We start from the raw sequence: 23,115 nt of genomic DNA on the forward strand, positions 1-23,115 counted from the left end.
TTGTCCCTGGGGTCACTGGTTGGTGTTGACTTGGTAAAGGTACATTTAAGCTTTTGTGTCTAAGTTGTATAATCATTGAGGAAAGAAAGCATCTTGCTTTCTCTTTCATAGTTCTAAATTTATTTGGTGTGCTATAATGGTTTCATGTCTGCTAGCACTTAGCTGGCACATGTATGCTATAAAAATTTCCAAAGTGATTATTAATGCTGTAATTAACTTGGTAAAGTATTTCTGTGATACAGTTGATACAAGACACTGTATAAAATAAATTGCACATGCGTATTACATTTCTCGGTTTTCAGGCTGTCAGTTATTTCAGTTTTCTATTGCATACTGTTTCTTTCCCTGCCCGTTCCCTACCCTTTCCTGTCATTTCACAAAGTAGTTTATATTCAAATGTGAAGATATGTGAAGCTGACTAGTGGGAGTGGGTGATCACATATGCTCTGCTAGCTAAAACACATCGTTGCCCTCTCCAAACTAAGGTCTTTGTTTGGAGTTCATGGTCTGGATATCTCTTGGGTGTTTTTGAAAATCTTCTGAAACCTGATATCCAAATTAAAAAGTAGGTGTTCAGAAAGTAAGACTTAATGCAGAAACCAAAGGAAATTAATATAAAAGTATGTTATTTTCTTAATAAGCTGGAGACTAGACCTAGCTGAAATTTTCACATGTTTCCCTGAAGATTTCAACCTCTTTGTTTAATTCCTCTGTGTATTTTCTAGCCAGATCATAATGGTACAGATGTCCTTTGTTTAACTTACAGCAATGATACTTAACCTTTACCATTCCAGGCCATATCTGTTGTTTTTCTTCTTCACGTAGTGGTCTGGAAAGGGTGACTGTAGCTTTACTATCGCCTTGTAGTCCACTCCATCCCTCACGCTGCTGTGAGTGGTTGGCTTATTGACAGTACATCTTTCAGAGTCAGCTCTGAGCATCTCCTTACTGATGCTGCAGGTAAAACGAACAAAAACTGAGTGCACAGTGTTATACTGAATTGTTCTTCTCTCTTTCAAAGCTTAGAAAACGATGATGCCAAATTACGTGATCTGAGCAAGAAGAGGCTAGAGATGCCACCCATCGTAATTTCAGCAAAGGCCAGTGATGGGAGAGAGGTGTGTTTCTAGCATCACTGTTTGGTACTAACAGGTGACACGGGTTGTGCTCACTGCTCCACACTTCTCAGAGTTCTCATGTGAGGACTAGCTGTGGTTACATGAGGTTAGGACTGCTGTGAGATCTTTGGATGAAGGATCTTTTCTGAACAAAAAGCAGTGTTGGTAAGACTTAAGGGAATGAGGTGACCCACTGGGATTGGAGTGCCTGGCTCCTTTTTTCACCTTTGAAAACCCAGCCTTTGGTAACAAACATGTTCTTTCTCTAAAATTGTTTGGTTCACTGTATTCCTGTATTGTTAAGAGGCCTTACTGAAATTTAAAAGTTGGTTGCAGTGACATTGTTTGATTAGTACAAAAATATTTTTTTCCCATTTTATATCAAACTGTGGATTAGGTCAATATTTTTGTACTTAAATAAATACTCATGTTAGAGAAGATCACATTTATACCTAGTTTCTTTAATTTAATGGTCAGATAAAATATAAAGTGAAGCTTTAAGTTATTTAATGGATCTGAAGACACTATGTATTTTTATCTTTTCTCTGTCCAGAACCCTCCTCAAAATGATATCAAAACTTCAAACCAAATATCAAGATGTCCAAGACATGTGAAAATAAGAAACTTGGAAAATGGATCCAGCTTTCTCGACACACTACACCTGACAGCAAAGGAGGTAAGATATGGAAACCTGAACAGGGACTTTTCGTAACTTTGAAAAGATACAGAGTGAGACATTGTTTTTTGACATTTTATTGTTTTTCAGGTTATCAACTGCCGGACCAAAGCCTGCCAAGGGGCACTCATGACCCCAAAGGGCCTGGTGAAAGCTACTAGAGATGGGCCAGTTCCACCAGCAGAACTTTTACCTCAGGCAATAGACTTCATCAAGCAGTACTACAGTTCATTTAAAGAGTAAGCCAACTTTACCTTCATTTTTGGTACAAAAGTCCACTATGTACGGACTTGTCTGTGAGACTATAGGAGTGTTTGGTTTCTTCACAGCTGTTGGTAACTATGCATAGCATGCATTCAAAAAACAGATAAGGACTATTAGGAAAGGTAAATAAAACTATTACTCCGCTTCATATGCTGTATCTGCCAGTCCTAGGTCTTGGAAACGCAGAAATGGGCTCTGTACAGTGCATTCCTCAGCCCCATCCCTTCTGACTGTGTTATGTTATAGCACATTTATTATAAGCATCCTGGTTAGGACTCTTACAACACTACCTTCTGTTTTCTTAACATTGGATTTTAATGGGATTAGCCTCTACTCAGGTCAATCTTAAACGTGAATAATGTGGATAATGCTTTCTGTTTGTGCTGTTCCAAGTATCTTTGCTCTGTGTTCATTTGTTCTCTGTTTTGACTCTCAAGGCCTTAGCCAAAGATTGGAAGGCCAGTCTCTTGCTTCTCAGCCTTGCTTTGTGCTATCATCAGCATAAGCTTTCTGAGCATGCTGAGAGGGATGGTCTAGCTTCAGAAAAGAGGTCTGTGCTTTCACAAAAATAGACATGGTGAAGAGACGTCTTGCTGCAGGAGGAGCTGGAACATCTGGTTGAGGTCCCAGAGTTTGCAGTGACAGTTTTCACATGACAAGCTTTCAAGTGACAATTCAGTCTTTGCTCATCCCATTATAAAACATTATTGGACTTTCAAAGGGACTCAGCCACATAATGGCTACTTCTTTAGACACTTTGAACTCTTCTACAAAGCTTTCTTCCATCTGAATCTTTCTGAAAGTCCCTGTCTTATACACAGGCTGTACTCACTTGCCAATGTATTACATTTGCACATCTCTGTGTTTCTGCTCATGGCTATTTGATCACATTGATTTACACTATCTTACATGCTTGCCCTTGATCTTTCATCTTGTTGAAAATGTGAAAACTCTCAGACAGTGCAGGCTATTTTCATTCTGTCAGTAAGCCAACAAAACAATTTTTGTCTGTTCTGTGATAAATATTTCCTAATGTTTTGACTTCATTCTCTGTTATCAAACTAAAGAATTTTAGAGCTGGTTTCTCTGACAAAGGAATTGCTCAGCACTTCCTTTTAGAAATGAAAATCCTACTTTGCTAGAAGAGCTGTATCCCTCTGAAAGTAACAGAACTTTGAGATGACAGTCGCTATAATCCTACTTTTGGGCTGAAGCTAGCCTGTTCCCTAATTTTCATTTGCATGTGATTTGATAATTTTTTCCAAACTAATCTAGAAAATCCAAATTTAAACTGAAAACTTACACAGCAAAGCTTGTGGTCAATCCATGTATGTATTGAGTGGTGAAAGGATGGTGTCACTACTTAAATTTCTAGTGTGTCAGTGTCTTCATTAGGCTAGTAAGCTCTGTTATTTGCACTCAGTAAGGACAGTTCCTAAATTCTGAAGCCAGGGAAAATTCTCCTCAGCGGTCCTCAGGCGGAGTGCTAGGTACTTAGCTCATCCCTTTACCTACAATACCTCCTGCTTTTTGATAAAAATCTCGGACCTTAGCCTGCTGCAGCAGATCACAGCTATGCTTTGGGGACAAAAGTGTGACGCAGTAGAGGGGAGGTGGAGAACAGATGATGGTGACTTCTCACATCTGAAGCACAGCAAAATTGCTGACTTCATGAGGTAATGGATGTTTCCATAAAGGGTAGAGTATTTTATGTTGCCCTGCATCCAGAGAGTGCAGATTTAGAACAGGAACAGGTTACACAGCGTTTCTCCAAACTTGCCGTATCTCAACATACATAGATGCTAAACCCCTCCCTAATAATTTACTCTACCTGCATTCTGGAAGATAAAACCAGTGATATAAGTAGAAGCCTTCTCATGCAAAAGGATGCTCAAAAGCTTCATGGCTTCAGCAATGCCCGTGCTCTTCTTGACCCAGAACATAAGGAGAATGTCTGCAGTTTAAATCAGTTCTAAGTAACGAAATTCTCATTGTTTCTTTCCATGGCTGTTTCCTGTTCAAAAGGCCAAAAATAGAAGAACACCTGGTCCGACTGGAAACAGTGACCAAGGAGATAGAAACAACAGGAACCTACCATCTGACAAAGGATGAACTGATCTTTGCTGCCAAGCAGGCCTGGAGGAATGCGCCTAGGTGTATTGGGAGAATTCAGTGGTCCAATCTACAGGTAACCTATGAGTCTACATGTTATGGGCCAAATAATTTTAAGCTGTAAATCAGACAAATGTCCTTTACTTTGGTAAAATATGCCGGTTGCTTCAGCCAAGGACTACTCCCTCCTGTATGTATCATAAGATCAACTTTTTTTTTTTGTAGTTCTCTGCTACATAGTTGAATAAAAACACGTGTAGGAGCACTAGCACAGGAGCCAACTATGTCATGGAACCAGGTGCATGTCTTGGTCCTTGGAGAATTGCTACATGTGAAAATGATGCATATATGAACAATAAAAGTTAACCTTTCCTAGCAGAGCTACAACTACATTGAGAAATACTGATTTTTCGTTTTACTTTTCCCTTAATCTTACTTTTCCTTAAGTGCATAAGAAAAATAGTGAGCTTACATTACTGTTTCAAAATGAGTTTTTTCTTTACATTTCTTTTGGAAACTTATAGGTATTTGATGCACGTGACTGTAAAACAGCGAAGGAAATGTTTGACCATATCTGTCGTCATGTCCAGTATGCCACAAACAATGGAAATATAAGGTAGGTCTCTTGAATTGAAAACAACAAAAATCACATCCAGATCTGAATTCAAAACTCTACATAAAACCTGAAATGGTCTATCTAAATATTTTGAGGACTCGTCTCTGCTCTTAATTCTCCTGGTACTTTTATGTTCCTCTCATGTACCGTCAACCGTTTTGAAATTTTGTAACTTTCGTGGCTGATGTTGCAAAATCTTTTCTAATTACTAGGGAAAAGAGATGATTTGAAGATTCAGGGAGGTGGGTAGAGAGGATGAATGATTTTATTTCTACTGATGTTTATTTTAGAAATATAACATAGTTGCTGTTGGTATCAATTTATGTCTTAATTAGAATGTGTTTGATGTGCTGCTGTGGTGTAATGGGATTTGATTGTCTCTCTGGGCAGATCAGCCATCACTATCTTCCCCCAGAGGACCGATGGGAAACACGATTTTCGTGTTTGGAACAGCCAGCTCATCCGATACGCTGGATATCAAATGCCAGATGGGTCTATCGTAGGAGACCCTGCCAGTGTGGAGTTCACGCAGGTACAGCTCTAAATACAGAATCCCAACTACTTGCCATCTTGTCTAACCCATCTGTCTTTTTTTTTTTTTTTTTTTTTTCTTCCGTGTTTTTACAGTGTGGGAGGGAAGTGTGGCGGTAAGGAGTGAATGGGATATTCTGCCCCACAGTCTCTAGGTGCAGACTTGAGCAATAATTTCTTACAGTTTTGATATAAAAATACACCCTCCATCTCAGAACAGGGTGAGCTAATGGTCCCCTTAAGTCAGGGACACAATCAGTACTTGAACACATCTCAACATTGTTTGAATGGAAAAGATAACCTGTATCAGTTAGAATTTACCTTGGGGGGTTTTAGAGGGTTAACATTCTTTTATCTTCAAATCTGGGGGTGGGGGATCTAAAAAAAAAAAATCCCAAACAAAAATTTGCTTTCTTTATTTGCAGTTGTGCATTGAGCTTGGGTGGAAGCCAAAATACGGCCGCTTTGATATAGTTCCACTTGTTCTCCAAGCAAACGGCCAAGACCCAGAAATATTTGAATATCCGCCAGAAATTGTCCTCGAAGTGCCAATGGAGCATCCAAAGTAAGCATGCAAGATTTAGATAATTGCATTTTTGCCTCTGCCTCACCTTGGCAGGTTATTAGCCTGTGCCTGTGGCAGTCATTTTATGAGTTCTTTGTTAGGATGAAATTATGGTAAACTGTCATGGAAGATAAAATGCCTGTTAGAACAATGAAATGAGATTTAAATTAAGGAAGCCAATAGCAATTTTATTGGAGATCTTTTTTTCCCGATATACATTTCAATCATATTCAGAATTTTACAAAAATCATCATTTCTTATGCCAATGTAATGCACATGTGAAATATGGCTACACCCATAACAAAATGTTTTTTGCCTTTCTCTCTTTGTTTTATTCTTCGTGTTTGCTGTGGGACTGGCCTGCAGGTTGCAGAACTCTGTAATACTGTTCTGCAATTTCTTTAGCACGCAATTCCCAGTAAATGAAAACTGCTACGAGCTTTTGCAGACCATACTCCATGGGTCATTTCTGCTAGAGTTAGTACTCTTTATCTTCCTGGACTTTTCTGGTTACCGCCTAGAGGAGGAAAAGACACACGAAGTAATAAATCAAAATGCTTGTTTAACAGGTATGAGTGGTTTAAGGAGTTAGATCTGAAGTGGTACGCGCTGCCTGCTGTTGCCAACATGCTTCTTGAGGTGGGAGGCCTGGAGTTCACTGGGTGTCCCTTCAATGGCTGGTACATGGGGTCAGAGATAGGAGTGCGAGACTTCTGCGATGTGCAGCGATACAATATCCTAAAGGTAATCTTCTGAGGTAGAAGTGTGTTGATCTGTGAAGGGGAAGAACTTGGTGGGTGATGTGTTTTTGAAAAAGAGACGCTATCAGTCTTTGCTGGGCTGGGTGTTGTGTTTACATCACACTAACACTTCAGTGCTGGTTTGACGCAACATCCTGACTGTTGTGGGACATCTTGAATTTCTGCCAAGATTATGACTGCCAGATTGTATGACTTTTTACAGCATTCTGACAGTGTCTGTTCCAAATAGCCGGATAGAATGGTGAAACTGCAAGTATAAAAAAAAAATACAGAAAATGGAGCCCAAAGGGAATTCTTCCACAATTTTACCCCGAGTTCTGCTGACTCAGTGCTTTTGGCCTCTGATTGTCCATTTCTCAGAAGTCTATTTGTCAGTTCCAGTCTGCTGTTCACGAGGCAGGGGAGTCCCAGTGGTTAGCTGCAGGTCTTGGGCACCTTACCAGTACAAGTTAATAATGATGGCTTATAACCAGATACTGCCACTTTGTAAGCCGTTGAGTCCAGGAGAAAACCACTCCCTGCTTTACCAGACTGGAACAGCCTCAAGAACCAGAACTCCATAATTCAAGTTTGCCCCTAATGTCAAATGTTTCTGCTGCCATCATTTTCCCCAGCATAAGACTGACTCTTCCCCCTTTTAGTATACTTTTTCCTGCATAATAATGTGATGAGTTGGAGAAATTGTGAGGTCCAAGTCCCACATAATACATTTGCTTTTCCCTTTTCTCTCTCTTTTTTTCACATATAGGAGGTAGGGAGAAGAATGGGACTGGAAACAAACAAACTTTCATCACTGTGGAAAGACCGAGCTGTTGTAGAGATAAATGTGGCTGTGCTTTACAGCTTCCAAGTAAGTCAGCGAGAGTGGTATCTGGAGAGACACCGAATACTGCGTGTCCCTTCTTCCTTTCACTTATAGCAGCTTTATACAAATATAGTGCCAATGGACAAATGCTCAGTGGAGGTTGTCAATGTGATTCCAATAGATTTATTCTTGATTTATACCTGGGAAGGTAGAGGAATCCATATTTCCTGTTGTTGCCAGAAAAAAAAATCTCAGGTGACGGCAGAGGGGAGAGAAAGAGAAAAGGAAGTTAAGGGCAAGATTGTTTATCCTTTTAACACATATGTGTAAGTGTCAAAATCTATGTAAAGCCATTGAATTAATATCTTTTTACAGTTTATTTAACATATCATAACAATATGAAAGATGGTTAAAAATGAATCAGAAGCTTTTCATCATGCACTCGCAGTGCTAGAGAGGTAAAATGGTAATATTAAAACAACAGCAAAAAAAAAAAAAAGATGTAAGAGTCCTTAATCAACGGTCAACCTTGATCTGTATCTATGTAATAGTTGCTGATAGCAATTATTTCCCAGCACTTGAAATATTAGCCAAAGCAAAAAGATTACTTTAACTACATCAGGAAGAAGAGCGGAATGGGCTTTTTAATATCCGTCTTCCTTTTGCAATTATTCTAGAAACAAAATGTGACTATCATGGATCACCACTCAGCTGCCGAGTCCTTCATGAAATACATGCAGAATGAGTATCGCGTGCGAGGAGGCTGCCCGGCTGACTGGGTGTGGATTGTGCCTCCTATTTCAGGGAGCATCACTCCTGTCTTCCACCAGGAGATGTTGAACTATGTCCTCACTCCCTTCTATTACTACCAGGTACACATTATCCAAAAAAAAATGATTCTAGTAGACAATTTCAGCAGTGCAGATGATAATATGGGAGCTGAAGCAGTCTGAATGAAAAGCCCTGGTTAATGAATGCTCACTAGAGAGATTCATAAATAGCAGGTGCTGTCTCCTGCACTGTGGAAGGTTATGTTAGTTCTGTTGAATTCTCAAGCTGTAAGTAAAATGCAATTTAATGCTACAGAGACTGAGCCCTTATTTATACACAGTGGATTGTACATACAGATTCTGTTTAATCTGGCCCTTTCAAAGATATACAAATTGTGTATTTATTATTTTACATTTCTTACCTGAAGTTTACATTTATTTATTCTTTTTTTTAAAAGGTGGATGCATGGAAAACGCATGTCTGGCATGATGAGACCCGGAGGCCAAAGAAAAAAGAAGTAAAGTTTAGCATCTTGGCAAAGTATGTCGTTCAAAGAGTCGTCTTCATGCTTTTGTCCAACTATTCTGGTCTTGTGATGTTTCTGTTGCACTTTTTTTTTAGTAATTATTACAGTAGGTACCACTTCAATTGTTTGAATTGGCTTACCTGTCCACAGTTAGGTAATATTCACATCTAAGATTCTTATTCAGGGCTGTCCGTAGTGTATGGCTTCTGAACAATCTTCCAAGGAAGAGCCATGCTCAGGAGCAGTCTTTCCTAGCTTGTTTGTGAATTAATTTGAATTGCTGTGTAGCTAGATGAAAAATTATGCGATTTTTTTTTTTTTCCCACTCCCCAGGGCTGTACTCTTTGCATCTTCACTCATGCGACAAACAATGGCAACCAGGTCCAAGGTCACTGTAATCTATGCAACAGAGACTGGGAAATCTGAAACACTAGCCAACAATCTGTGCAGCTTGTTCAACTGCGCCTTCAACACTAAGGTAAGAAAGTGTAAATCATTCACACTAAATGGAGAAATAAGTTTGGATAGTTTTATCAGCTTCTGCAAGCTTTTTAATTCTTTAAACCTGTGTTTTGCATGTTCAGTAACTATAAGTTGGACTAGAACTTCTATTTTGTATTCATTTAGCATAATGCCTTGTAAATTTGGTCAGCGATCATCTGACAATCACAGAGATAGCCAACAGTAGTTCTTATGTCTGCTAGCAATTTCTCATGAGGTTTATACCTTCCAGATTCTGTGCATGGATGAGTACAACATTTGTGACCTGGAAAAAGAAACACTTCTTTTAGTGGTTACCAGCACTTTTGGAAATGGAGATTCTCCAAATAACGGAAAGGTAATATTCACCTCAGAAGTATGTATGAGGCTGGGCTCAAAGACTGAGACCAAAGACAACCCTTTCATTTGTCCTGTGGTCTTGAGTAAGACATGAGCCAGGGTCTCACTTCTGTTTTAAATCAGGGTATTTTTCTAACATTAAATATTTTATGAATTTTTATACAGACCTTGAAGAACTCCTTGCTCACCTTGAAATTGCTGAGAAAAAAAATTAGGTAAAAATACTTTGTTGTTTGGTTTGCCTGTAACTGAGTCCTTCTGCATTTCATTTAGCATAACATAGTGATCTTGTTTTTATCTCCTGCAGATACGCTGTGTTTGGTTTGGGGTCCAGCATGTATCCAGAGTTCTGTGCCTTTGCTCATGCCATCGACCAAAAACTGGCCCAACTAGGGGCTTCTCGTCTCACTCCAGTAGGTGAAGGAGATGAACTCAATGGGCAAGAAGAAGCCTTTCGCACGTGGGCAGTCAGTGTATTCAAGGTGACTATACAAATAGTTAGCTCATCTTTTAGTTCATTCATTTATTCATTTTATTTTGGTATTCATTAGCATCCCATAAGAATGGGGGAAAATGAAGGAAAACAAACATCCGGATTTATATCTGAATTTCAAACTCCCCACTCTTCTACTAATTGCCTAAGTTAAAGAGGGAGCTGGGGTTCTTTTCTGTTATTTTTTAATATTCACATAAAGTTCCATGAAACCTTTTGGGTAGTGGAATGCTCAGTATGAATATCAGAATTTTTTGAAGTCGATCAGTTTTTTAGCTATGCTGGTATAGAAGTGGAACCTTACTGAACTCACTGAGCCCATACAAGATCACTGAACTTAACAGAATCAATAAAAACCAGCAATCTGCGAAATTAGTATCTCCTCATTAGGATCATGACAATGCTAAAAATTTATTTTTTAGTAAAAATTCCTATGAATAGCCATATTTTTTAATTTTTTCTAGACTGCCTGTGACATTTTTAACATCCGTGGGAAAAATAGTATTCAGCTGCCTAAGATATATACCTCTGATGAAAGCTGGGATCCTAAGAATTACAGGATAGTGCATGACTCTCAGACCGTGGATTTGGTTAAAGGTATGACCTCCCACCTTAGACTTTCTCTGTCCATTTTGCTTCAGTTAGGTCTGAGCCATAAAGGTTTTGTGTAAGTTATATTGGTCCTGCTAGGTGATAGAATTCATACAGTACGGTGGTCAGAGAAGAAGGAATATTGGTTTACACTGCATAAATCATTCCTTTATGCAGCAAAGTAACATCAGAACTAGCATACATTTTGACAACCCCAGAACAAAAGCCGAGATGAACTACTTTTAGCCAGGGAAGGCATGCATACAGGACACATAACTGACTAAGAGTATATTGCATTCTAGGGCAAGCATGGCTCGGTTCTTTTCTGCATATTATTTTAAGACATTTTAAACAATCCTTATCACAAAATTACCATGAGTCGTGTCCTCTTTCCTCAACAGCACTTGCAAACATTCACGCCAAGGATATAATTCCTATGAAGCTGAAATTCAGACAGAATCTTCAAAGTTTAAAATCCAGGTATGATACCTCATTCTTTTGAATATTGCAATACCACATTTTACTAAAATCTTAAACATCTGAAATGCCTGGCTACAAATACCTTTTCCCTGAAGTTATTAAGAAATATATATGAATTTTGTACCTTTATTTGTAGAAGTAAATCATTATTACAAGACCACAAGAATACGTACAGTCTTATCTCTGGTTTAGGTAGGAGCTGACTTCCCAGTAGAGTCTTTAGGAGTGTAGGGAAATAAATAACTGTGTGATATGGCCCTTTGATACCTACTAAATGTGGAAGATCAGGTGTATGGTCCCTCTCCCTTGCTTGGTATGCTACATGCCAGGCATATGTTTACTTCATTTAGAGGAAAAATCGCACCTTAGCAGCAAAAAAAAAGTAAACAAAGGAAAAGATATAGTGCAAGAAGCTGCTGCATTAAGTTGTACTGCAAAGCAGACTGGGACAAGACAACAGACAAAGAAATACAAAGGATGATCAGTGCTAACATCTTTCTTAGAAATAACATCTATGAATGGCTCTTCAGCATCCTCCGGTAGATCTCTCTCATCCCTGTCCTAAATCCAGTCGTCTTACGGGAAGTCCTCTGCGCTGGTTTAAGATGTGAGCTATTCAGCTGTCAGCAGAGCTGCATTTCCTTTCAATGGCTGGTTACAGGCACATTTTTTCTATACTGGACAGATCAGGCAGCACTTCAATATCTTATTTGTTTTGATACAAGGACTTCACATATCTGGACTATTATTTGTTTAAGTCTCCATGAAGTAAGCTGGTCTGATAATTTGGTAATGAACACAAGTAAGCCCTTGCCAAATGTCACTTCACATTTATTCCTTTTCTGTGCAATTCAAGGGAAATCCTGTCAACGTAACAAAGATCTGTCTGATCTCTTTTTTTCTATATCTAGTCGTGTTACCATTCTGGTTAAGCTTTCCTGTGAGACTAATCAGGAAGTGCACTACCTGCCCGGAGAACATATCGGGATTTTCCCAGGCAACCAGCCAGAATTAGTCCATGGCCTCATTGCACATGTCAAGGATGCCCCTCCAGCTGATCAGACTATCAGACTTGAAACCTGCGCTGATGGTAAGTTGGTTCTCTTTAGATAAAATAACAGAGGATGCTTGACAGATTTCTGTACAATTCCTGAGAATTTCTGTAGACTGAATTTGATTCTATTATCCTTTTCTTAAGTTTCAATAGGATTTAGTTGATGCTTTTAGTTTGTCTTACAATTCCCAATTCTGATTTTGCATACTCTGGCAGTCCGTGGTAACCTTACCAGTGTTTGCAGAGTTATCTTAGGTTGACACTGTTTGTAATTCAGTTGCTGAATTGGCCATTGACTACCATTAGATTACCCAACAGAGTTTGCTTATTGTTGCTACATATCAGAATCCTAAAATAGATTTACATGTCATGACCGTTTTTCCATCTTAGGAGGAACAATCTGCTAAATCATAGATTTCTGATACACACAAAGATGATTTCCTCAGATGAAAGACTTTCATTTTAAAGTGGTGTTTTGTTATCATGCAATTCTCTTCATCAGATCCTCCCCTTACAGAAAGTTTGAAACCTCACATTAACCTCCTTTCAGAAGGGCCCTGTGGTCTAGACCTGCTGCAACCTAGTCTGAAGTCATATTTTGAAGGACACTGAGTTTTGCAAAGCTCTACAGCTGTCAAATGTCATGGGAATTGCCAAGTGTTCTTTTATTTCCCTCACTTCCAGGTGGCTACTGGACAAGTGACAAAAAGATTCCAGCCTGCACACTCCCTGAAGCTTTGACATACTTGCTTGATATCACTACTCCACCCTCCCAACAACTGCTAAAAAAACTCTCCCAGCTGGTAACAGCAGAAGGAGACAAACAGAGACTGGAAGTTTTATGTCAGGTAAGCATTAGGACTAGTTTTATGTTACGTATACTGGACAATCTGATGCTCTTTTACTGTGTGGCAGAAGCTTAAGAAATTTTTGTAGTGATGGTGCTTGATTTTTACCCATCTGTTACATGTTTTGTGTGCTTGTGAAAGCAACCTCAGTGAGAGAAAGGGTGGTCTTGTGACTCAACTTGGGCGTGGGAATCAAGAGATTTCTTCAGATCTGATATTTCCTGTGTGGTTCTGGGTGGGTCATTTCGCTTGCCTGTTTCTCTTGCCTGCCTCATGGTGGTTTCTGATAATACACCATTAAAAAACCTTACAGTTTGCAGGTGAAGGGGTTGGAGGGGAGCTGGTGGATATTTTTGTCAGAGAAGCTGGTACCGTGAGAGTAAGAGGGATGTCACTTTAGGTAACCAGTGGCTCATAGCTGTGGTAAGCGCTTGCTCCTGCTGGGTTCAGCAAGGCTCTGTAGGTATCAGCACCTGGGCCCATACAGTTTTGTGGATATTCCATGGCAGGGGGCTGAGAAAAAGATTCTACTTCCCTTTCTGCAGCCTCACTGAGAGAGCTGGTATCTGAGAAAATTATAGCATGTATAATTATATCTATGTAGTATATATATGATTTTATATATATATATGATTTTATATATATATATATATATATATATATATATATATAATATGTAGTACATCTGTTTTCAAAAATTAAACAGTTTCTTAGGAAACCCCAGTATTGGTCTCAGCAAAGTTTTGAGGATTCTCTGTTGATTTGTCTGCATATTTTATTGAATGTAAAGCAGGAATCTTATTTATAAGTGACACTTCAAATATCCCTGCTCTCATGAACTCAGCATGACCTGTTAACATTGTGATGGTGGCCTTTGACTTTTAGAGCACAGAAGAATACAATAAATGGAAGTTTTACAACAGCCCGAACATCCTGGAGGTCCTGGAGGAGTTTCCTTCTGCTGAGGTCTCAACAGCTTTCTTACTGACTCAGCTGCCATTTCTGAAACCCAGGTACTATTCTGTCAGTTCCTCCTGTGACATGACACCCAGAGAGATTCATCTGACAGTTGCAGTTGTAAACTACAGGACAAGAGGTAAGGAATTGTTGTTTTCATTTCTCTCTTAGTTAAGTGATCTTTAGGCTCTGTTGTGGTTCAGAAGAAAAACTGTGTCTGCCAGAGGGCATGAAGCATATCTGTAACAAAAAGTTTGTGTTGTGATACACGCAGAATCGTATACTGCAGTGCAGATGTTCATCCTGTGTCAGGGTTTGCTAAAATCCTGCAGCATCATCAGTGTATCCTTATTTTAGAAATCACTACTAGATATATACTCATTTAAAAAACATAATTTTAAGTATAAACTGTGCTTTTTTAAAAAACAGAGAGCTTCTGAATACTGACAGGTGTCTTTCTTTGTTCTGATTAGATGGACAAGGGCCTTTGCACCATGGAGTTTGCAGCACATGGCTGAATACAGTAGCTCTCAATGAAATAGTTCCATGCTTTATACGCAGGTGAGTATATGACAGAGAAAAAAGATAAGGAAAAAAAAAAAAAAACACAACCAAACCAGCAGTTCTTAATTCAGCTTCATCACTGGGGTTTTTTCATTGTTTGCATATGATTTTCAAGAGACTGGTGAGTGCAAGTTGGAATATCTGACTTTGAGAAGAAAGGGAACTCCCTGTCTTCCAGAGATGAGATCCTTTACCATGTCTTATGTTAGGTAAAATCATAGATCATTAGAAAATTCTGAAAGAATTTTATTCCTATGACACCATCCCCACTGTCAGCATATCCGCTATCAAGCAAGTAAAGCTAAGGAAACAAGAAGAAACCGTCACCAAGTTAAGGCCCATTACTGTTTTCAAAGTGGTAACTTAGGCTGTGCTGCTCAAAATCATTCAGGACACTGGCACTGAGATGTCAGCCATAAGCTACTTGGGTAATTAACATATTTTTGCATTTTAGTGCTAATGAATTCCAGCTCCCAGAGGAGCCAACCAAGCCATGCATTCTGATCGGCCCAGGAACAGGAATAGCTCCCTTCAGAAGTTTCTGGCAGCAGCGTCTCTATGACTTGGAAAAGAAAGGTACTTGGGGGGATTGCCACAAGAGGGAGGCCATAACTCCTCCAGCAGCAGAAGACGTCCCTAGTCCTCCAAACACAGTCTCTACAGATGAGACACCCAGAAACATCAGCCAAGTAAATCCCGTAGAGATTTGTCATCCCAAGGCTGGTTGAACACCGCACTGAAAGAGCTAATCCGTCCCACTTGAAACCATTCTGGTGGACCTGAGGTATCTGGTCACTTGGAGGGAGCAGCCTGTGTTTCCTTGTAAATACTGTATGCTCAGTCACTGCCCCAGGGGCTCACACAGGGGCCACAATATGGAGAGGAAACACTTTGGCCTGCCTGCATCAGCCTATCTAGGGAACCTGCTCCAACAGGCGACTCCACATAGTTCTCCAAGGACTTTGGGCAGGTTCAATCCTACTGCAAGACCCTAAAATTAGAAGCTGTCACACACAGACACACACATTCTCCTTCTCAAAGTTGGGGAATCCACCACTTCCCTGGGGAGATTATTCCAGTGGCTGTTCTTATCGTAAAAAATTACCCTCTTGTGTCCCATCAGAATCTCCCCAGCAATAACTTGTACCCGTTGTTACCCCTCGTCTTTTCCATGTGACTCCTTATAAAAAGCAAGTCTCCATCTTCTCTGTAGCCACCCTTTAAATACTGGAATATGGTGATAAGGTCTCCCCTCAGATTTCTCTCTCCAATGTTGGTTTCAGGTGTCAAAGGTGGTGACATGACATTATTGTTTGGCTGCCGGCAGCCAGACATGGATCACATCTACAAAGAAGAAACTGAGGAAATGAAGAAGAAGGGAGTCCTGAAAGAAGTCTATACAGCTTACTCCAGACGACCTGGCCAAGCTAAAGTAAGGCTGGTTCCCTTGTTCTTTAAGGGTTGGCTCCTTCCAGAATGGTCCCTCAAGTTAAGATTTGGGCTGCATTTAACAATGTTCTTTAAAAAATTGTTAGCATTTCGCTTCAGTATATTGTGAACAAGTAACAGAAAGCCCCACTCTTCAAAATAAAGGAGAATCTCACTGTGCACTTCAGTGCAAGCAAGATATATAAAACCCTCACTGCTGTATAGAGAGGCACTTTGAGTGCGAACAGCCTTTGAAACTAGAAGCTGGAACATTTTTTGCAATCTTAAATTTTGCAGGATTTGATTATCTTATGAGTTAGAAATGAGTTGTCTCTGGCCATTTGTCACCATTTCAGTGGCACAGTGACCCTGGAAATTAACTTTGCTTAGATGAAATTTTGATTGGAGAAAACAACAGCACTTAAGCTGTCCTCTTTCTAACTGTCCTGCTCACCTGGCAAGGTATGAGACTTTGGCAGTTGTAACTGGTTCTAAAAAAGAAGAGTCTTAGCCTGCTCTAGTTTAACCAGGAGACAGGTCTAGCGTCTGGATCTGGGGCTCATTAAGACAGCATGAAGACATTTTTTCTTCTCCTTTGCTGGGGTGCAACACACAGCTGGAATAGATAAGGCATTTATAACCTTACTACATATACCCGCATTGAATTTAGAAAAGCCAGTAGCCAAAGTAGCATTTAAAAAACCTTGTCTAATGATCATTTTTCTGTTTCTAAGGTCTATGTTCAAGACATTCTTCAAAGCAAGTTGGAGACCAAAGTGTGCAACCTCTTGCATAAGGAGGAAGGGCATCTGTATGTCTGTGGAGATGTACGCATGGCCAAGGATGTTGCCCAGACTTTGAAAGGGATGTTTGCAAAAAACCTGAACCTCAGTGATCAGCAGGCAGAGGAATATTTCTTCCAGCTAAAGGTACGCTATGATACACAAGGCATTCTTTCCAGTCAGACGGTGTTCCAGGATGAGTTACAGAAGTCTTCAAAGTCACACTCAAGGTCTTGTGGGATGCCATGAGCTTCTTTTCAGCAGAATGCACAAGCAAAATATCTTTAAGTGGTCAGCTTAGTCCACCCACCATGATTTCAAACACAGTTTCTGCTTGGTTAGGGTGAAAGAGTGACAGGTAATGTTCTTCTCTTGCATCTACCATTTTCCCCAGCGTCTCACTTTGGGTCTTGGACATTAGCTTTGCAGTGTGTCTGGAACATTGAGGATTTGAGACTTTATTGTACCAATGGAGGAAAGTGAGTTTAAAAAAATCAGTGGGGGCCAACACTGAAAACACAATGCCTGGGTCTGCTGGCTTTTTAGGACCCTTTTGTAACCACAACTTGGCCTGGAGCACGTGTCTCTGGGATTCAGATAGATTCCTTTTACTGACAGTAACAAAAGTCCACTGTCCCAGAACCAGTCATACGAACGCAAAAGGCCTTGTATTACTTAACTCTTACATAAGGAGGAGCTAGCTGTATTAAATTAATCCCTTGGGTTACCTTTCTTTTTTCGCAGAGCCAAAAGCGATACCATGAAGATATATTTGGGGCTGTATTCCCACATGAAGTCAAAAGAGGTGTAGGAGCTTTGCAACCCACCAGTCCAAGAACAAATCAACTTCTGATTTAGACAATACTTGCACATTTGTTGTTATTTTCAAAACATAAGGGGCCAAATCCTCTTTCATATACATGTTAAATCATACACATATATATGATTGTAGGATTTGGCTTTTAAACCTCAGCCTTAATTAAGAAAAATATTACATTTATCTTTTGCTGCTATTTATTCTGAGACTTCTTTTAATAGATTATCTTAATAATGAAGATGCACATTATTTTTTTAATACTGTCTATCCTAGTATAAATCTTCTATTTTTTGTAAATACAAGGAAAAGTTAGTGTTTTTTACTATGTAAGCTAGAATTGAAATCTTTTTTTGAAATGTACTGTTTATCTTTGTGAATTTATTTATATCAGATTGTTTTACTGTGCATATTATCTTTACTTTAAAGCAAATAAATGGATGGTTGTGTTACTTGGAAATGTATAGTCACACACACCTTGTTGAATCTGAAGCAATATTTGCAAATGAGATAATAATATAATGTTTCATAAGTGGAAATACCTGCTGTATACACTTCCAATGTGTATACATGAGGAGGTAGTAGTTTTGAGTTCTGCTTTGTGTGGTTCAGGTGCTTGAACCTGAACTGTTTATGTTACAGAGCCTGTGGCAGTAAGGTTCAGAAAATTCAAAAGCACTTTGTACATTTGAATTCTATGCTCTGATTTACTTGATTTGTTTGTAATAAAAGATGCCTTTATATTGAAACAAGCAATTGGGTGTGGATTAAATGTACCTTCTTTTGCTATTGTCTTCAGCCTAAATAAGTAGGGGTAGGTAAGTTCTCAGGTTCTGGTGGAGAGGGTTTGGGCTCCAGCCAGCACTACTTCCAGCAGTGAAGAGCCCAGCTCTGGGAGTTACGCAGTCTGCCCAAGATTAGTTATGCATTTTTGTTACTGCCGGGGAAGTGTGAATTCACAGCGTAGATTGAGATCGGCTTGCAAACTGCAAGAATATAAAATAGCAGTGAGAGCAGATATATTTTGCCCTAGTTGTATTTTGACTTGGCTCTTTCTATACCTTGCAGTTATGTCAGAGCTTTTAGTTCTTTCTCTAAAATTACCAGGGCTATATGATCATATTAAAAAAGCTTAAGGTGAGATTTTCCTGTCATCCCTTTGTCTCCAGGAGCTGGAATCTGATGAAGTAGGAGTTGAGGCTCAAAAGTGTACAGTGCATTTCACATGTGCTTCAGGACAGCCTGAGACATAAGATCAGAATTACAGCATAGATGTGAGAATGTGGACAGTGATGGCAGAGAACAGGATGTATCAGACAACAGCCACAAAGAGAATAAAGGACAGAGGAGGTTCCTGGCAAGTATGGAGTCCTGATGGGCACCTAGTATATATACTTCATCAGTGTTATTTCATATTTTGTTTAATTGATGTTTTCTGACTTGAGATTTTTGAAGGTGGGATGGAAAATGGAACAAGATAATTGCACTTTCCATTAAGAAAGTTCTCCATAAACACAGGGCTCACTGAGTCCTCGACTTCAAATGAGTCCAACAAAAGTAGAAAAGAGAAGTAAGATCCATACTTCAGAGTGCTAATGTGCTCCATGTCCTTTTGGGAGACGCATCACTGCACAATCCATTTTCCATGCCCATGACTAAGTAGGTGAATTTCCTTGCTAGGATGCTTCCTTTGTATCTGAAGCATCCTTTCAAAGTAATCACTTTAAAGCATTATCACAATCCTTTATAAATGCCTGTGTACTAAAGGACCACAGCTCACTTTCATTTAGAGGGTCCAAAACTCAGGGGAAAAAAAAAAAAAAAACCAAAACAAAACCAAAACAAGTAATGCTGTTCATACCAAGTTGAGAGCAGACCGGGGTGCCCTTAGGTAATGCCATGTCCTGTAGATGTGAGACACCATTGAAAAATGCCAGCCAGGGAAGCATGAACATCCTTCCCTCATGAGGCTCTGACAAGTCCAAGCAAGAGGCACAAGCGCTTGTGTATCAGCACAGAAGTTGCATGACTTTCCATTTATATATTCTATGTTGATAAGGCAAGTTTTATGGGGGGGCCTTTTCATCTTAATTCCACCACTGCAAAAATTTCCCCCTATCAGGGCAGTGAGAAGGCAGTTAAAGGAAAGGATTAAGAGAAGAAGAGATCTGTTTTAATTCTTTGTGAATTGATTTAAACTTGTCCCAACTGTAAGTTAACTTCAATTGCAGCACTGATCTGAAACTGTATATAATTGCTTTTTCTACAGAAATAAATGGGGAATATAAAGTACAGATATTAAGGTCAGTGGGTAATTATTCTATTCCAAGATAAAAACTGAAGCCTCGTTTAAGAAACCAGATACCAAATATACCTTTTAAAATCCTGAAGATGATCAAATGGCCTATTCTGTGGTTATTAAAGTGTTCATTACAGCCCCTAGTCAGTACAGGATTTAAGCATGCGCATTAGTTTAAGCACTTGAGTAATACTGCTGGAGGCAGAGGAACCATTCTGGGCCAGAAGTTGCTGAGATGATTATGCACCTGACTGAGAATTACAGATTAACACTTTCTGAAGCAATTAGCGGCTGTTTCATTAACACTTAAGCCCGATTTACATGTCTAGAATAGAACTCAAAACAGGCTCTGTGCCAAGGCACTGAAATGCAGACTTTTTTCCTAGCCTGGTGCTCTAGCTGCTTTTGGTTGTTGGTAAAATTCCCTTGTAGTCTCAGATACACCTGAGCGGCAGGTTGCTGTGGAGAGCCAGGGGTCCCGGTGCTGGCTGGTGGGTCACTGGGCTGGCAGCCTGGATACCCCGAGCGCTGCCCTGCAGGCCGTGCACACGTAGGGCTCGGCCTTATGAATGAGTTTCTCAAATTTGTTGAGCAATCTAACACTGATTGATCACAGTAACAGTCTGTATGTAATTTTAACCTCTTTTTAAGGAACACGTATTAACCATAAGGAAATAGAAAGGAACGTGTGGAGGATACATGGGGGCATTATTGCACAGCTGAGCGGTAGCAGAAGTTCAGGCCTTGCCTTGAGGGTAAATGCTGGGAAATCTGAATTGCCTTCAGCTGCAGGGGCTGCTGAGCCCGGACTGGGGCTGGGGGTGACTGATGAGCCACAGCTGGGTAACGAGGGGCACCTGAGGGCTGAGGGGCACCCAAAAGCTGAGAGGGAACCTGAGCACTGAGGGAGCACCTGAAAGCTGAGGGGGAACGCGAGGGTTGAGAGGACACCCGGGAGCTGAAAGGAACCCGAAAGCTGAGGGGGCACCTGAAAGCCGAGGGGAACCCGGGAGCTGAGGGGAACCCGGGAGCTGAGGGGGCACCTGAAAGCTGAGGGGGAACGCGAGGGTTGAGAGGACACCCGAGAGCTGAGGGGGGCACCCAAAAGCTGAGAGGAACCCGGGAGCCAAGGGGGCAACCGAAAGCTGAGGGGAACCCGGGAGCTGAGGGAGCACCTGAAAGCTGAGAGGAACCCAGGAGCTGAGGGGCACCCGGGAGCTGAGGGGGCACCCGGGAGCTGAGGGAACACCCAAAAGCTGAGAGGGAACCTGAGCACTGAGGGAGCACCTGAAAGCTGAGGGCGAACGCAAGGGTTGAGGGGGCACCCAAAAGCTGAGGGGAACACAGGAGCTGAGGGAGCACCTGAAAGCTGAGGGGGAACGCGAGGGCTGAGGGGACACCCGAAAGCTGAGGAGCACCTGAGCGCTGCAGCGCACCGGAGCACTGAGGGGCAGAGCCCTGGGACACAGCGGCTGCACGGCGGCGAGGTGCGAGGCTGACAAATGGCAGGACGGAAGGCAGAATGAGTTTAGGTAGGTGAAAGGCTTTTTTTTTCTTTTCTTTTTCACTGAAATGATGTATTATAGCTGTGCAAAGAGGTTCTCCTCTCTGCAGGTGTACCCTGAAGTGCGGGGGGTCTGGGTGGGTGGGAGACTTGCCTGCCCCAGTAACCCCGCTGGGAAGCCAGGGCTGGGCCAGGAGGAGGAGGCTGGAACTGCTGCTTTTTGTGGGCAAGAGCAGGCTGAGCTCTGAGAGAGAATGGAACCGTGATGGAACTGTGCTGTGTCCAGCTTTCCTACACCTCGCCTCAGTCAGTTCATTTGCAGCCTGATCTATACATTGTGAGTTGTTATTTGGTGCCTTCTCTGAAAGAACCCCCGTTTCTGTGGCTGCACTGAGATGTTTCACGTGCACTGGGAGCAGTGTTGAATAACCAGTAAGTAGCTAGCAAGGCTGGTACAATGGTCCCCGCTGATTTTAAGATTTAAAATGCAACTGAGTGTTATACTGCAGCTGTCTGGAGCTAGAAATGGTCTCTATTGGTTCTTGAATTTGTCTCCGTTGAGATGTGAGTACTGGTTGCTTCAGGAAAAAAAAAAAAAAAAAAGAAATGGGGGAAAGCTTTTGTTGTCTTTGAAAGAAAACAAATTCTTGGACTATTCATCAATGAAAGAAGAATATTTTTAAAAGGCTATTAAAAATCTAAGAATATGATCTAAACAGGAGTACCCTGTCTTCTATAAATCATAGGTTAACAAGTGTTTTTAGGCTTTCAGCAGAAGACAGGTATTTGATTTAAGTTTTTTTCTAACAAAATGTGCTTTGACAGACTTCCTAGATGGCTGCTAATGTTCAGTGATGGCTTGCTGTGATACATAATGGCTTGTCAAGCTGTGCATGGGATTTTGTCTCTAACTCAAGATCAGAGTAACAGCTCCTCCAGTCCTGATTTATCTCAACCAGCCGGTGGTGTCCCTTCGTGGCCACCCCGAAGCACAGGGCATCGGGGTAGATCCAAGTCTGTACATGGAGACAGTGGTGGGGAGTGCCACAGCAAATCTTCTGGGTCAGAGGAAAGTGCAGATTTAACAGGGGAAGCAAGAGGTGGACAGTAAACACAAACCCTTCTGTTTGTTTCGTCTCTGGGAAGTTGCTTGCGTAACTCTGTTTGCTAGTTGTCACTCTAGGGCTAATGCGTTAAATGGGCTGGATCGTGTTCAGGGTCTGCAGCTCTTGCATGCAGCTCGCGCTGTTTTACTGGGTAGCAGCAGAGGAAAAGTTTGATCTGAGCCTTTGCTTTCCAGCTCTGCAAGGTCAGTGATCCGGTGTCACTCATGTCATCCAGTGGGTCTTAGGTAAGACTCAGAGGGCTGCGACCCGCCGTGGTTAGCGTGGCAGTTACCACTGGTTATGAAAGCAGTTACTAACCTTTGGTTGCTTTGCTGACCCTGCCTCCAGCCGGGCTGGATGTGAAGGGACAGCAGACCGTTAATGCTTGTCAGGTGTTGGAGATCCTCACCAGATCTCAGAAAATGCCTGGCTGTTCCCTGAAGCACAATGAGTTCCAGGCTTTGTCCTGGTTAACAATGTACCCGCAGATAGTGTCTGCTCTCCCGGTCATGAACTCGAAAAATGGCTGATGGGCTCTCAGTGATTTAGCTCTCGAGTTCTTCGGGCTGTTCCGTCATGGCCGAGCCCTGGGCCTGTCCAACACTGAATG

General features: G+C 41.0%; 1 protein-coding gene across 3 annotated transcripts in view; it reads left to right on the top strand.

Moving 5' to 3' along the window:
- Positions 1-18,343, top strand: part of NOS2 (nitric oxide synthase 2) — a 37,125-nt gene extending 18,782 nt beyond the window's left edge. For all 3 annotated transcript variants that reach the window (XM_033004815.2, XM_033004816.2, XM_042791527.1), the window contains exons 5-29: positions 1,022-1,118; positions 1,672-1,794; positions 1,885-2,033; positions 4,084-4,246; positions 4,695-4,786; positions 5,177-5,318; positions 5,743-5,882; positions 6,452-6,626; positions 7,392-7,493; positions 8,126-8,320; positions 8,677-8,759; positions 9,079-9,223; positions 9,479-9,583; positions 9,751-9,800; positions 9,893-10,067; positions 10,543-10,675; positions 11,071-11,149; positions 12,061-12,239; positions 12,888-13,051; positions 13,937-14,147; positions 14,482-14,569; positions 15,027-15,148; positions 15,856-16,004; positions 16,735-16,929; positions 17,527-18,343. In XM_033004815.2, the coding sequence (XP_032860706.1) occupies positions 1,022-1,118; positions 1,672-1,794; positions 1,885-2,033; positions 4,084-4,246; positions 4,695-4,786; positions 5,177-5,318; positions 5,743-5,882; positions 6,452-6,626; positions 7,392-7,493; positions 8,126-8,320; positions 8,677-8,759; positions 9,079-9,223; positions 9,479-9,583; positions 9,751-9,800; positions 9,893-10,067; positions 10,543-10,675; positions 11,071-11,149; positions 12,061-12,239; positions 12,888-13,051; positions 13,937-14,147; positions 14,482-14,569; positions 15,027-15,148; positions 15,856-16,004; positions 16,735-16,929; positions 17,527-17,640 (3,370 nt within the window). In that variant the 3' untranslated portion in view covers positions 17,641-18,343. The remainder of the gene's footprint in view (positions 1-1,021; positions 1,119-1,671; positions 1,795-1,884; positions 2,034-4,083; positions 4,247-4,694; positions 4,787-5,176; positions 5,319-5,742; positions 5,883-6,451; positions 6,627-7,391; positions 7,494-8,125; positions 8,321-8,676; positions 8,760-9,078; positions 9,224-9,478; positions 9,584-9,750; positions 9,801-9,892; positions 10,068-10,542; positions 10,676-11,070; positions 11,150-12,060; positions 12,240-12,887; positions 13,052-13,936; positions 14,148-14,481; positions 14,570-15,026; positions 15,149-15,855; positions 16,005-16,734; positions 16,930-17,526) is intronic.
- The last annotated feature ends 4,772 nt before the right edge of the window (positions 18,344-23,115 follow it).

The sequence above is a fragment of the Tyto alba genome, unplaced genomic scaffold (genome assembly GCF_018691265.1).
Source record: "Tyto alba isolate M040663 unplaced genomic scaffold, T.alba_DEE_v4.0 Super-Scaffold_19, whole genome shotgun sequence".
In the NCBI taxonomy this organism is placed as follows: Eukaryota; Metazoa; Chordata; class Aves; order Strigiformes; family Tytonidae; genus Tyto; species Tyto alba.